At 51.6% G+C, this 14,782-nt stretch overlaps 1 protein-coding gene across 1 annotated transcript in view; it reads right to left on the bottom strand.

The window, feature by feature from the left end:
• LOC144486805 (uncharacterized) overlaps positions 1-14,782 on the bottom strand; it is a gene marked incomplete at its 5' end in the record, with an annotated part of 81,987 nt that overhangs the window by 12,718 nt on the left and 54,487 nt on the right. The window contains 4 exons of the mRNA XM_078204821.1: positions 1,338-1,613; positions 3,015-3,290; positions 8,722-8,997; positions 12,903-13,178. Coding sequence (XP_078060947.1) covers positions 1,338-1,613; positions 3,015-3,290; positions 8,722-8,997; positions 12,903-13,178 — 1,104 coding nt within the window. The remainder of the gene's footprint in view (positions 1-1,337; positions 1,614-3,014; positions 3,291-8,721; positions 8,998-12,902; positions 13,179-14,782) is intronic.

Genomic DNA, 14,782 nt, shown 5'->3' with positions numbered 1-14,782 from the left:
ACAGGTACAACACGGGGTTCGATACAGAGTAAAGCTCCCGCTACACTGTCCCCATCAAACACTCCCAGGACAGGTACAACACGGGGTTAGATACAGACTAAAGCTCCCTCTACACTGTCCCCATCAAACACTCCCAGGACAGGTACAGCACGGGGTTAGATACAGAGTAAAGCTCCCTCTACACTGTCCCCATCAAACACTCCCAGGACAGGTACAGCACGGGGTTAGATACAGAGTAAAGCTCCCTCTACACTGTCCCCATCAAACACTCCCAGGACAGGTACAGCACGGGGTTAGATACAGAGTAAAGCTCCCTCTACACTGTCCCCCATCAAACACTCCCAGGCCAAGTACAGCACGGGGTTAGATACAGAGTAAAGCTCCCTCCACACTGTCCCCCATCAAACACACCCAGGACAGGTACAGCACGGGGTTAGATACAGAGTAATGCTCCCTCTGCACTATCCCCCATCAAACACTCCCAGGACAGGTACAGCACGGGGTTAGATACAGAGTAAAGCTCCCTCTGCACTGTCCCCATCAAACACTCCCAGGACAGGGACAGCACGGGGTTAGATACAGAGTAAAGCTCCCTCTACACTGTCCCCCATCAAACACTCCCAGGACAGGTACAGCACGGGGTTAGATACAGAGTAAAGCTCCCTCTACACTGTCCCCCATCAAACACTCCCAGGACAGGTACAGCACGGGTTTAGATACAGAGTAAAGCTCCCTCTACACTGTCCCCATCAAACACCCCCAGGACAGGTACAGCACGGGGTTAGATACAGAGTAAAGCTCCCTCTACACTGTCCCCAACAAACACTCCCAGGACAGGAACAGCACGGGGTTAGATACAGAGTAAAGCTCACTCTACACTGTCCCCATCAAACACTCCCAGGGCAGGTACAGCACGGGGTTAGATACAGAGTAAAGCTCACTCTACACTGTCCCCCATCAAACACTCCCAGGACAGGTACAGCACGGGGTTAGATACAGAGTAAAGCTCCCTCTACACTGTCCCCATCAAACACTCCCAGGACAGGTACAGCACGGGGTTAGATACAGAGTAAAGCTCCCTCTACACTGTCCCCCATCAAACACTCCCAGGACAGGTACAGCACGGGGTTAGATACAGAGTAAAGCTCCCTCTACACTGTCCCCATCAAACACTCCCAGGACAGGTACAGCACGGGGTTAGATACAGAGTAAAGCTCCCTCTACACTGTCGCAGATCAAACACTCCCAGGACAGGTACAGCGCGCGGTGAGAATCAGAGTTATGCTCCCTCTACGCAGCTCCATTGAAAAGCACATTTTATTTTTAATTTAGCGTACCTGTGGCTTGCAGTATTGGTTAAAATCTTTCAGCCTCTTTTTCTTCAATTCATGAACAGCAATCTTAAACAGCAACTGGTATTCGCGGTTTAAGTTGGACAATACATTCTGCAATTGCTGGTCCAACTCTTTAACATGTGACGATGTATCCTCCTCAGTCCCTTTCAGCTGCTCCTTAAAATCATTCTTCAGCTCATTGACTTTCTTCTCCAGAAGAGCCTGCATTGCTAGTGGAGAGGTCTTCAATCGTTGTGTAGTTTCCTGTGCATCTCGCATCTGAAATACAAAACAGAGTCAGTTACAGAGTAAAGCTCCCTCTACACTGTCCCCATCAAACACTCCCAGGACAGGGACAGCACGGGGTTAGATACAGAGTAAAGCTCCCTCTACACTGCCCCCATCAAACACTCCCAGGACAGGTACAGCACGGGGTTAGATACAGAGTAAAGCTCCCTCTACACTGTCCCCATCAAACACTCCCAGGACAGGTACAGCACGGGCTTAGATACAGAGTAAAGCTCCCTCTACACTGTCCCCATCAAACACTCCCAGGACAGGTACAGCACGGGGTTAGATACAGAGTAAAGCTCCCTCTACACTGTCCCCATCAAACACTCCCAGGACAGGTACAGCACGGGGTTAGATACAGAGTAAAGCTCCCTCTACACTGTCCCCATCAAACACTCCCAGGACAGGTACAGCACGGGGTTAGATACAGAGTAAAGCTCCCTCTACACTGTCCCCATCAAACACTCCCAGGACAGGTACAGCACGGGCTTAGATACAGAGTAAAGCTCCCTCTACACTGTCCCCATCAAACACTCCCAGGACAGTTACAGCACGGGGTTAGATACAGAGTAAAGCTCCCTCTACACTGTCCCCATCAAACACTCCCAGGACAGGTACAGCACGGGGTTAGATACAGAGTAAAGCTCCCTCTACACTGTCCCCATCAAACACTCCCAGGACAGGTACAACACGGGCTTAGATACAGAGGAAAGCTCCCTCTACACTGTCCCCATCAAACACTCGCAGGACAGTTACAGCACGGGGTTAGATACAGAGTAAAGCTCCCTCTACACTGTCCCCCATCAAACACTCCCAGGACAGGTACAGCACGGGGTTAGATACAGAGTAAAGCTCCCTCTACACTGTCCCCATCAAACACTCCCAGGACAGGTACAGCACGGGGTTAGATACAGAGTAAAGCTCCCTCTACACTGTCCCCATCAAACACACCCAGAACAGGTACAGCACGGGGTTCGATGCAGAGTAAAGCTCCCTCTACACTGTCCCCATCAAAAACTCCCAGGACAGGTACAGCACGGGGTTAGATACAGAGTAAAGCTCCCTCTGCACTGTCCCCATCAAAAACTCCCAGGACAGTGACAGCACGGGGTTAGATACAGAGTAAAGCTCCCTCTACACTGTCCCCCATCAAACACTCCCAGGACAGGTACAGCACGGGGTTAGATACAGAGGAAAGCTCCCTCTACACCGTCCCCATCAAACACTCCCAGGACAGTTACAGCACGGGGTTAGATACAGAGTGAAGCTCCCTCGACACCGTCCCCATCAAACACTCCCAGGACAGGTACAGCACGGGGTTCGATTCAGGGTAAAGCTCCCTCTACGCAGCTCCATTGAAAAGCACATTTTATTTTTAATTTAGCGTACCTGTTGCTTGCAGTATTGGTTAAAATCTTTCAGCTTGTTTTTCTTCAATTCAGGAACAGCAATCTTAAACAGCAACTGGTATTCGCGGTTTAAGTTGGACAATACATTCTGCAATTGCTGGTCCAATTCTTTAACATGTGACGATGTATCCTTCTCAGTCCCTTTCAGCTGCTCCTTAAAATCATTCTTCAGCTCATTGACTTTCTTCTCCAGAAGAGCCTGCATTGCTAGTGGAGAGGTCTTCAATCGTTGTGTAGTTTCCTGTGCATCTCGCATCTGAAATACAAAACAGAGTCAGTTACAGAGTAAAGCTCCCTCTACATTGTCCCTATCAAACACTCCCAGGACAGGAACAGCACGGGGTTAGATACAGAGTAACGCTCCCTCTCCACTGTCCCCCATCAAACACTCCCAGGACAGGTACAGCACGGGGTTAGATACAGAGTAAAGCTCCCTCCACACTGTCCCCCATCAAACGCTCCCAGGACAGCGACAGCGTGGTGTTAGATACAGAGTAAAGCTCCCTCTACACTGTCCCCATCAAACACTCCCAGGACAGGTACAGCACGGGGTTAGATACAGAGTAATGCTCCCTCTACACTGTCCCCATCAAAGACTCCCTGGACAGGTACAGCACGGGGTTAGATACAGAGTAAAGCTCCCTCTACACTGTCCCCCATCAAACATTCCCAGGACAGGTACAGCACGGGGTTAGATACAGAGTAAAGCTCCCTCTACACTGTCCACAACAAACACTCCCAGGACAGGTACAGCACGGGGTTAGATACAGAGTAAAGCTCCCTCTACACTGTCCCCCATCAAACACTCCCAGGACAGGTACAGCACGGGGTTAGATACAGACGAAAGCTCCCTCTACACTGTCCCCCATCAAACACTCCCAGGACAGGTACAGCAGGGGGTTAGATACAGAGTAATGCTCCCTCTACACTGTCCCCATCAAACACTCCCAGCACAGGTACATCACGGGGTTAGATACAGAGTAAAGCTCCCTCTACACTGTCCCCCATCAAACACTCCCAGGACAGGTACAGCAGGGGGTTAGATACAGAGTAAAGCTCCCTCTACACTGTCCCCATCAAACACTCCCAGGACAGGTACATCACGGGGTTAGATACAGAGTAAAGCTCCCTCCACACTGTCCACATCAAACACTCCCAGGACAGGTACAGCACGGGGTTCGATACAGAGTAAAGCTCCCTCTACACTGTCCCCCATCAAACACTCTCAGGACAGGTACAGCACGGGGTTAGATACAGAGTAAAGCTCCCTCTCCACTGCCCCCATCAAACACTCCCAGGACAGGTACAGCAGGGGGTTAGATACAGAGTAAAGCTCCCTCGACACTGTCCCCATCAAACACTCCCAGGACAGGTACATCACGGCGTTAGATACAGAGTAAAGCTCCCTCCACACTGTCCACATCAAACACTCCCAGGACAGGTACAGCACGGGGTTAGATACAGAGTAAAGCTCCCTCCACACTGCCCCCATCAAACACTCCCAGGACAGGTACAGCATGGGGTTCGATACAGAGTAAAGCTCCCTCCACACTGTCCACATCAAACACTCCCAGGACAGGTACAGCACGGGGTTAGATACAGAGTAAAGCTCCCTCTACACTGTCCACATCAAACACTCCCAGGGCAGGTACAGCACGGGGTTAGTTACAGAGTAAAGCTCCCTCAACACTGTCCCCATCAAACACTCCCAGGACAGGTACAGCACGGGGTTAGATACAGAGTAAAGCTCCCTCTACACTGTCCCCCATCAAACATTCCCAGGACACGGACAGCACGGGGTTAGATACAGAGTAAAGCTCCGTCTACACTGTCCCCCATCAAACACTCCCAGGACAGGTACAGCACGGGGTTAGATACAGAGTAAAGCTCCCTCTACACTGTCCCCCATCAAACACTCCCAGGACAGGTACAGCACGGGGTTAGATACAGAGTAAAGCTCCCTCTACACTGCCCCCATCAAACACTCCCAGGACAGGTACAGCACGGGGTTAGATACAGAGTAAAGCTCCCTTTACCCTGTCCCCATCAAACACTCCCAGGACAGGTACAGCACGGGGTTAGATACAGAGTAAAGCTCCCTCTACACTGTCCCCCATCAAACACTCCCAGGACAGGTACAGCACGGGGTTAGATACAGAGTAAAGCTCCCTCTACACTGTCCCCCATCAAACACACCCAGGACAGGTACAGCACGGGGTTAGATACAGAGTAAAGCTCCCTCTACACTGTCCCCATCAAACACTCCCAGGACAGGTACAGCACGGGGTTAGATACAGAGTAAAGCTCCCTCTACACTGTCCCCATCAAACACTCCCAGGACAGGTACAGCACGGGGTTAGATACAGAGTAAAGCTCCCTCTACACTGTCCCCCATCAAACACTCTCAGGACAGGGACAGCACGGGGTTAGATACAGAGTAAAGCTCCTTCTACACTGTCCCCATCAAACACTGCCAGGACAGGTACAGCACGGGGTTAGATACAGAGTAAAGCTCCCTCTCCACTGTCCCCCATCAAACACTCCCAGGACAGGTACAGCGCGGGGTGAGATACAGAGTAAAGCTCCCTCTACACTGTCCCCCATCAAACACTCCCAGGACAGGTACAGCACGGGGTTAGATACAGAGTAAAGCACCCTCTACACTGTCCACATCAAACACTCCCAGGACAGGTACAGCACGGGGTTAGATACAGAGTAAAGCTCCCTCTACACTGTCCCGCATCAAACACTCCCAGGACAGGTACAGCAGGGGGTTAGATACAGAGTGAAGCTCCCTCTACACTGTCCCCATCAAACACTCCCAGGACAGGTACAGCACGGGGTTAGATACAGAGTAAAGCTCCCTCTACACTGCCCCCATCAAACACTCCCAGGACAGGTACAGCACGGGGTTAGATACAGAGTAAAGCTCCCTCCACACTGTCCACATCAAACACTCCCAGGACAGGTACAGCACGGGGTTAGATACAGAGTAAAGCTCCCTCTACACTGTCCACATCAAACACTCCCAGGACAGGTACAGCACGGGGTTTGATACAGAGTAAAGCTCCCTCGACACTGTCCCCATCAAACACACCCAGGACAGGTACATCACGGGGTTGGGTACAGAGTAAAGCTCCCTCTGCACTGTCCCCCATCAAACACTCCCAGGACAGGTACAGCACGGGGTTAGATACAGAGTAAAGCTCCCTCTACACTGTCCCCCATCAAACACTCCCAGGACAGGTACAGCACGGGGTTAGATACAGAGTAAAGCTCCCTCTACGCTGTCCCCCATCAAACACACCCAGGACAGGTACAGCACGGGGTTAGATACAGAGTAAAGCTCCCTCTACACTGTCCCCATCAAACACTCCCAGGACAGGTACAGCACGGGGTTAGATACAGAGTAAAGCTCCCTCTACACTGTCCCCATCAAACACTCCCAGGACAGGTACAGCACGGGGTTAGATACAGAGTAAAGCTCCCTCTACACTGTCCCCCATCAAACACTCCCAGGACAGGGACAGCACGGGGTTAGATACAGAGTAAAGCTCCTTCTACACTGTCCCCATCAAACACTGCCAGGACAGGTACAGCACGGGGTTAGATACAGAGTAAAGCCCCCTCTACACTGTCCCCCATCAAACACTCCCAGGACAGGTACAGCGCGGGGTTAGATACAGAGTAAAGCTCCCTCTACACTGTCCCCCATCAAACACTCCCAGGACAGGTACAGCACGGGGTTAGATACAGAGTAAAGCTCCCTCCACACTGTCCACATCAAACACTCCCAGGACAGGTACAGCACGGGGTTAGATACAGAGTAAAGCTCCCTCTACACTGTCCACATCAAACACTCCCAGGACAGGTACAGCACGGGGTTTGATACAGAGTAAAGCTCCCTCGACACTGTCCCCATCAAACACTCCCAGGACAGGTACATCACGGGGTTGGGTACAGAGTAAAGCTCCCTCTACACTGTCCCCCATCAAACACTCCCAGGACAGGTACAGCAGGGGGTTAGATACAGAGTAAAGCTCCCTCTACACTGTCCCCATCAAACACTCCCAGGACAGGTACATCACGGGGTTAGATACAGAGTAAAGCTCCCTCCACACTGTCCACATCAAACACTCCCAGGACAGGTACAGCACGGGGTTAGATACAGAGTAAAGCTCCCTCCACACTGTCCACATCAAACACTCCCAGGACAGGTACAGCACGGGGTTAGATACAGAGTAAAGCTCCCTCTACACTGTCCACATCAAACATTCCCAGGACAGGTACAGCACGGGGTTAGATACAGAGGAAAGCTCCCTCTACACTGCCCCCATCAAACACTCCCAGGACAGGTACAGCACGGGGTTAGATACAGAGTAAAGCTCCCTCCACACTGCCCACATCAAACACTCCCAGGACAGGTACAGCACGGGGTTAGATACAGAGTAAAGCTCCCTCTACACTGTCCCTCATCAAACACTCCCAGGACAGGTACTGCACGGGGTTAGATACAGAGTAAAGCTCCCTCTCCACTGTCCCCATCAAACACTCCCAGGACAGGTGCAGCACGGGGTTAGATACAGAGTAAAGCTCCCTCTCCACTGTCCCCATCAAACACTCCCAGGACAGGTACAACACGGGGTTCGATACAGAGTAAAGCTCCCGCTACACTGTCCCCATCAAACACTCCCAGGACAGGTACAACACGGGGTTAGATACAGACTAAAGCTCCCTCTACACTGTCCCCATCAAACACTCCCAGGACAGGTACAGCACGGGGTTAGATACAGAGTAAAGCTCCCTCTCCACTGTCCCCATCAAACACTCCCAGGACAGGTACAGCACGGGGTTAGATACAGAGTAAAGCTCCCTCTACACTGTCCCCATCAAACACTCCCAGGACAGGTACAGCACGGGGTTAGATACAGAGTAAAGCTCCCTCTACACTGTCCCCCATCAAACACTCCCAGGCCAAGTACAGCACGGGGTTAGATACAGAGTAAAGCTCCCTCCACACTGTCCCCCATCAAACACACCCAGGACAGGTACAGCACGGGGTTAGATACAGAGTAATGCTCCCTCTGCACTATCCCCCATCAAACACTCCCAGGACAGGTACAGCACGGGGTTAGATACAGGGTAAAGCTCCCTCTACACTGTCCCCGTCAAACACTCCCAGGACAGGTACAGCACGGGGTTAGATACAGAGTAAAGCTCCCTCTGCACTGTCCCCATCAAACACTCCCAGGTCAGGGACAGTACGGGGTTAGATACAGAGTAAAGCTCCCTCTACACTGTCCCCCATCAAACACTCCCAGGACAGGTACCGCACGGGGTGAGATACAGAGTAAAGCTCCCTCTACACTGTCCCCCATCAAACACTCCCAGGACAGGTACAGCACGGGGTTAGGTACAGAGTAAAGCTCCCTCTACACTGTCCCCAGCAAACACTCCCAGGACAGGAACAGCACGGGGTTAGATACAGAGTAAAGCTCACTCTACACTGTCCCAGATCAAACACTCCCAGGACAGGTACAGCACGGGGTTAGATACAGAGTAAAGCTCCCTCTCCACTGTCCCCATCAAACACTCCCAGGACAGGTACAGCGCGCGGTGAGAATCAGAGTTATGCTCCCTCTACGCAGCTCCATTGAAAACCACATTTTATTTTTAATTTAGCGTACCTGTTGCTTGCAATATTGCTCAAAATCATTCAGCCTCTTTTTCTTCAATTCCTCAACAGCAATCTTAAACAGCAACTGGTATTCGCGGTTTGAGTTGGACAATACATTCTGCAATTGCTGGTCCAACTCTTTAACATGTGACGATGTATCCTCCTCAGTCCCTTTCAGCTGTTCCTTGAAATCATTCTTCAGCTCATTGACTTTCTTCTCCAGAAGAGCCTGCATTGCTAGTGGAGAGGTCTTCAATCGTTGTGTAGTTTCCTGTGCATCTCGCATCTGAAATACAAAACAGAGTCAGTTACAGAGTAAAGCTCCCTCTACACTGTCCCCATCAAACACTCCCAGGACAGGGACAGCACGGGGTTAGATACAGAGTAAAGCTCCCTCTACACTGTCCCCCATCAAACAATCCCAGGACAGGTACAGCACGGGGTTAGATACAGAGTAAAGCTCCCTCTACACTGTCCCCATCAAACACTCCCAGGACAGGTACAGCACGGGGTGAGATACAGAGTAAAGCTCCCTCTACACTGTCCCCCATCAAACACTCCCAGGACAGGCACAGCACGGGGTTCGATACAGAGTAAAGCTCCCTCTACACTGTCCCCATCAAACACTCCCAGGACAGGTACAGCACGGGGTTAGATACAGAGTAAAGCTCCCTCTACACTGTCCCCATCAAACACTCCCAGGACAGGTACAGCACGGTGTTAGATACAGAGTAAAGCTCCCTCTACACTGTCCCCACCAAACACTCCCAGGACAGGTACAGCACGGGGTTAGATACAGAGTAAAGCTCCATCCACATTGTCCCTATCAAACACTCCCAGGACAGGAACAGCACGGGGTTCGATACAGAGTAACGCTCCCTCTCCACTGTCCCCCATCAAACACTCCCAGGACAGGTACAGCACGGGGTTAGATACAGAGTAAAGCTCCCTCTACACTGTCCCCACCAAACACTCCCAGGACAGGTACAGCACAGGGTTAGATACAGAGTAAAGCTCCCTCTACATTGTCCCTATCAAACACTCCCAGGACAGGAACAGCACGGGGTTAGATACAGAGTAACGCTCCCTCTACACTGTCCCCATCAAACACTCCCAGGACAGGTACAGCACGGGGTTAGATACAGAGTAAAGCTCCCTCTACACTGTACCCCATCAAACGCTCCCAGGACAGCGACAGCGTGGTGTTAGATACAGAGTAAAGCTCCCTCTACACTGTCCCCATCAAACACTCCCAGGACAGGTACAGCACGGGGTTAGATACAGAGTAAAGCTCCCTCTACACTGTCCCCATCAAACACTCCCTGGACAGGTACAGCACGGGGTTAGATACAGATTAAAGCTCCCTCTACACTGTCCCCCATCAAACACTCCCAGGACAGGTACAGCACGGGGTTCGATACAGAGTAAAGCTCCCTCGACACTGTCCACATCAAACACTCCCAGGACAGGTACAGCACGGGGTTAGATACAGAGTAATGCTCCCTCTACACTGTCCCCCATCAAACACTCCCAGGACAGGTACAGCACGGGGTTAGATACAGAGTAAAGCTCCCTCTACACTGTCCCCCATCAAACACTCCCACGACAGGTACAGCAGGGGGTTAGATACAGAGTAAAGCTCCCTCTACACTGTCCCCATCAAACACTCCCAGGACAGGTACATCACGGGGTTAGATACAGAGTAAAGCTCCCTCTACACTGTCCCCCATCAAACACTCCCAGGACAGGTACAGCAGGGGGTTAGATACAGAGTAAAGCTCCCTCTACACTGTCCCCATCAAACACTCCCAGGACAGGTACATCACGGGGTTAGATACAGAGTAATGCTCCCTCCACACTGTCCACATCAAACACTCCCAGGACAGGTACAGCACGGGGTTAGATACAGAGTAAAGCTCCCTCTACACTGTCCCCCATCAAACACTCCCAGGACAGGTACAGCACGGGGTTAGATACAGAGTAAAGCTCCCTCTACACTGTCCCCATCAAACACTCCCAGGACAGGTACAGCACGGGGTTAGATACGGAGTGAAGCTCCCTCTACACTGTCCACATTAAACACTCCCAGGACAGGTACAGCACGGGGTTAGATACAGAGTAAAGCTCCCTCCACACTGTCCACATCAAACACTCCCAGGACAGGTACAGCACGGGGTTAGATACAGAGTAAAGCTCCCTCTACACTGTCCCCCATCAAACACTCTCAGGACAGTTACAGCACGGGGTTAGATACAGAGTAAAGCTCCCTCTACACTGCCCCCATCAAACACTCCCAGGACAGGTACAGCACGGGGTTAGATACAGAGTAAAGCTCCCTCCACACTGTCCACATCAAACACTCCCAGGACAGGTACAGCACGGGGTTAGATACAGATTAAAGCTCCCTCTACACTGTCCACATCAAACACTCCCAGGACAGGTACAGCACGGGGTTAGTTACAGAGTAAAGCTCCCTCAACACTGTCCCCATCAAACACTCCCAGGACAGGTACAGCACGGGGTTAGATACAGAGTAAAGCTCCCTCGACACTGTCCCCCATCAAACATTCCCAGGACAGGGACAGCACGGGGTTAGATACAGAGTAAAGCTCCGTCTACACTGTCCCCCATCAAACACTCCCAGGACAGGTACAGCACGGGGTTAGATACAGAGTAAAGCTCCCTCTACACTGTCCCCCATCAAACACTCCCAGGACAGGGACAGCACGGGGTTAGATACAGAGTAAAGCTCCGTCTACACTGTCCCCCATCAAACACTCCCAGGACAGGTACTGCACGGGGTTAGATACAGAGTAAAGCTCCCTCTACACTGTCCCCCATCAAACACTCCCAGGACAGGTACAGCACGGGGTTAGATACAGAGTAAAGCTCCCTCCACACTGCCCACATCAAACACTCCCAGGACAGGTACAGCACGGGGTTAGATACAGAGTAAAGCTCCCTCTACACTGTCCCTCATCAAACACTCCCAGGACAGGTACTGCACGGGGTTAGATACAGAGTAAAGCTCCCTCTCCACTGTCCCCATCAAACACTCCCAGGACAGGTGCAGCACGGGGTTAGATACAGAGTAAAGCTCCCTCTCCACTGTCCCCATCAAACACTCCCAGGACAGGTACAACACGGGGTTCGATACAGAGTAAAGCTCCCGCTACACTGTCCCCATCAAACACTCCCAGGACAGGTACAACACGGGGTTAGATACAGACTAAAGCTCCCTCTACACTGTCCCCATCAAACACTCCCAGGACAGGTACAGCACGGGGTTAGATACAGAGTAAAGCTCCCTCTCCACTGTCCCCATCAAACACTCCCAGGACAGGTACAGCACGGGGTTAGATACAGAGTAAAGCTCCCTCTACACTGTCCCCATCAAACACTCCCAGGACAGGTACAGCACGGGGTTAGATACAGAGTAAAGCTCCCTCTACACTGTCCCCCATCAAACACTCCCAGGCCAAGTACAGCACGGGGTTAGATACAGAGTAAAGCTCCCTCCACACTGTCCCCCATCAAACACACCCAGGACAGGTACAGCACGGGGTTAGATACAGAGTAATGCTCCCTCTGCACTATCCCCCATCAAACACTCCCAGGACAGGTACAGCACGGGGTTAGATACAGGGTAAAGCTCCCTCTACACTGTCCCCGTCAAACACTCCCAGGACAGGTACAGCACGGGGTTAGATACAGAGTAAAGCTCCCTCTGCACTGTCCCCATCAAACACTCCCAGGTCAGGGACAGTACGGGGTTAGATACAGAGTAAAGCTCCCTCTACACTGTCCCCCATCAAACACTCCCAGGACAGGTACCGCACGGGGTGAGATACAGAGTAAAGCTCCCTCTACACTGTCCCCCATCAAACACTCCCAGGACAGGTACAGCACGGGGTTAGGTACAGAGTAAAGCTCCCTCTACACTGTCCCCAGCAAACACTCCCAGGACAGGAACAGCACGGGGTTAGATACAGAGTAAAGCTCACTCTACACTGTCCCAGATCAAACACTCCCAGGACAGGTACAGCACGGGGTTAGATACAGAGTAAAGCTCCCTCTCCACTGTCCCCATCAAACACTCCCAGGACAGGTACAGCGCGCGGTGAGAATCAGAGTTATGCTCCCTCTACGCAGCTCCATTGAAAACCACATTTTATTTTTAATTTAGCGTACCTGTTGCTTGCAATATTGCTCAAAATCATTCAGCCTCTTTTTCTTCAATTCCTCAACAGCAATCTTAAACAGCAACTGGTATTCGCGGTTTGAGTTGGACAATACATTCTGCAATTGCTGGTCCAACTCTTTAACATGTGACGATGTATCCTCCTCAGTCCCTTTCAGCTGTTCCTTGAAATCATTCTTCAGCTCATTGACTTTCTTCTCCAGAAGAGCCTGCATTGCTAGTGGAGAGGTCTTCAATCGTTGTGTAGTTTCCTGTGCATCTCGCATCTGAAATACAAAACAGAGTCAGTTACAGAGTAAAGCTCCCTCTACACTGTCCCCATCAAACACTCCCAGGACAGGGACAGCACGGGGTTAGATACAGAGTAAAGCTCCCTCTACACTGTCCGCATCAAACACTCCCAGGACAGGTACAGCACGGGGTTAGATACAGAGTAAAGCTCCCTCTACACTGTCCCCCATCAAACACTCCCAGGACAGGTACAGCACGGGGTTAGATACAGAGTAAAGCTCCCTCTACACTGTCCCCCATCAAACAATCCCAGGACAGGTACAGCACGGGGTTAGATACAGAGTAAAGCTCCCTCTACACTGTCCCCATCAAACACTCCCAGGACAGGTACAGCACGGGGTGAGATACAGAGTAAAGCTCCCTCTACACTGTCCCCCATCAAACACTCCCAGGACAGGCACAGCACGGGGTTCGATACAGAGTAAAGCTCCCTCTACACTGTCCCCATCAAACACTCCCAGGACAGGTACAGCACGGGGTTAGATACAGAGTAAAGCTCCCTCTACACTGTCCCCATCAAACACTCCCAGGACAGGTACAGCACGGTGTTAGATACAGAGTAAAGCTCCCTCTACACTGTCCCCACCAAACACTCCCAGGACAGGTACAGCACGGGGTTAGATACAGAGTAAAGCTCCATCCACATTGTCCCTATCAAACACTCCCAGGACAGGAACAGCACGGGGTTCGATACAGAGTAACGCTCCCTCTCCACTGTCCCCCATCAAACACTCCCAGGACAGGTACAGCACGGGGTTAGATACAGAGTAAAGCTCCCTCTACACTGTCCCCACCAAACACTCCCAGGACAGGTACAGCACGGGGTTAGATACAGAGTAAAGCTCCCTCTACATTGTCCCTATCAAACACTCCCAGGACAGGAACAGCACGGGGTTAGATACAGAGTAACGCTCCCTCTACACTGTCCCCATCAAACACTCCCAGGACAGGTACAGCACGGGGTTAGATACAGAGTAAAGCTCCCTCTACACTGTACCCCATCAAACGCTCCCAGGACAGCGACAGCGTGGTGTTAGATACAGAGTAAAGCTCCCTCTACACTGTCCCCATCAAACACTCCCAGGACAGGTACAGCACGGGGTTAGATACAGAGTAAAGCTCCCTCTACACTGTCCCCATCAAACACTCCCTGGACAGGTACAGCACGGGGTTAGATACAGATTAAAGCTCCCTCTACACTGTCCCCCATCAAACACTCCCAGGACAGGTACAGCACGGGGTTCGATACAGAGTAAAGCTCCCTCGACACTGTCCACATCAAACACTCCCAGGACAGGTACAGCACGGGGTTAGATACAGAGTAATGCTCCCTCTACACTGTCCCCCATCAAACACTCCCAGGACAGGTACAGCACGGGGTTAGATACAGAGTAAAGCTCCCTCTACACTGTCCCCCATCAAACACTCCCACGACAGGTACAGCAGGGGGTTAGATACAGAGTAAAGCTCCCTCTACACTGTCCCCATCAAACACTCCCAGGACAGGTACATCACGGGGTTAGATACAGAGTAAAGCTCCCTCTACACTGTCCCCCATCAAACACTCCCAGGACAGGTA

The sequence above is a fragment of the Mustelus asterias genome, unplaced genomic scaffold (assembly GCF_964213995.1).
Source record: "Mustelus asterias unplaced genomic scaffold, sMusAst1.hap1.1 HAP1_SCAFFOLD_472, whole genome shotgun sequence".
In the NCBI taxonomy this organism is placed as follows: Eukaryota; Metazoa; Chordata; class Chondrichthyes; order Carcharhiniformes; family Triakidae; genus Mustelus; species Mustelus asterias.
Note: the sequence above shows the minus strand (reverse complement) of the source record. Positions and strands in the feature narration are given on the sequence as shown.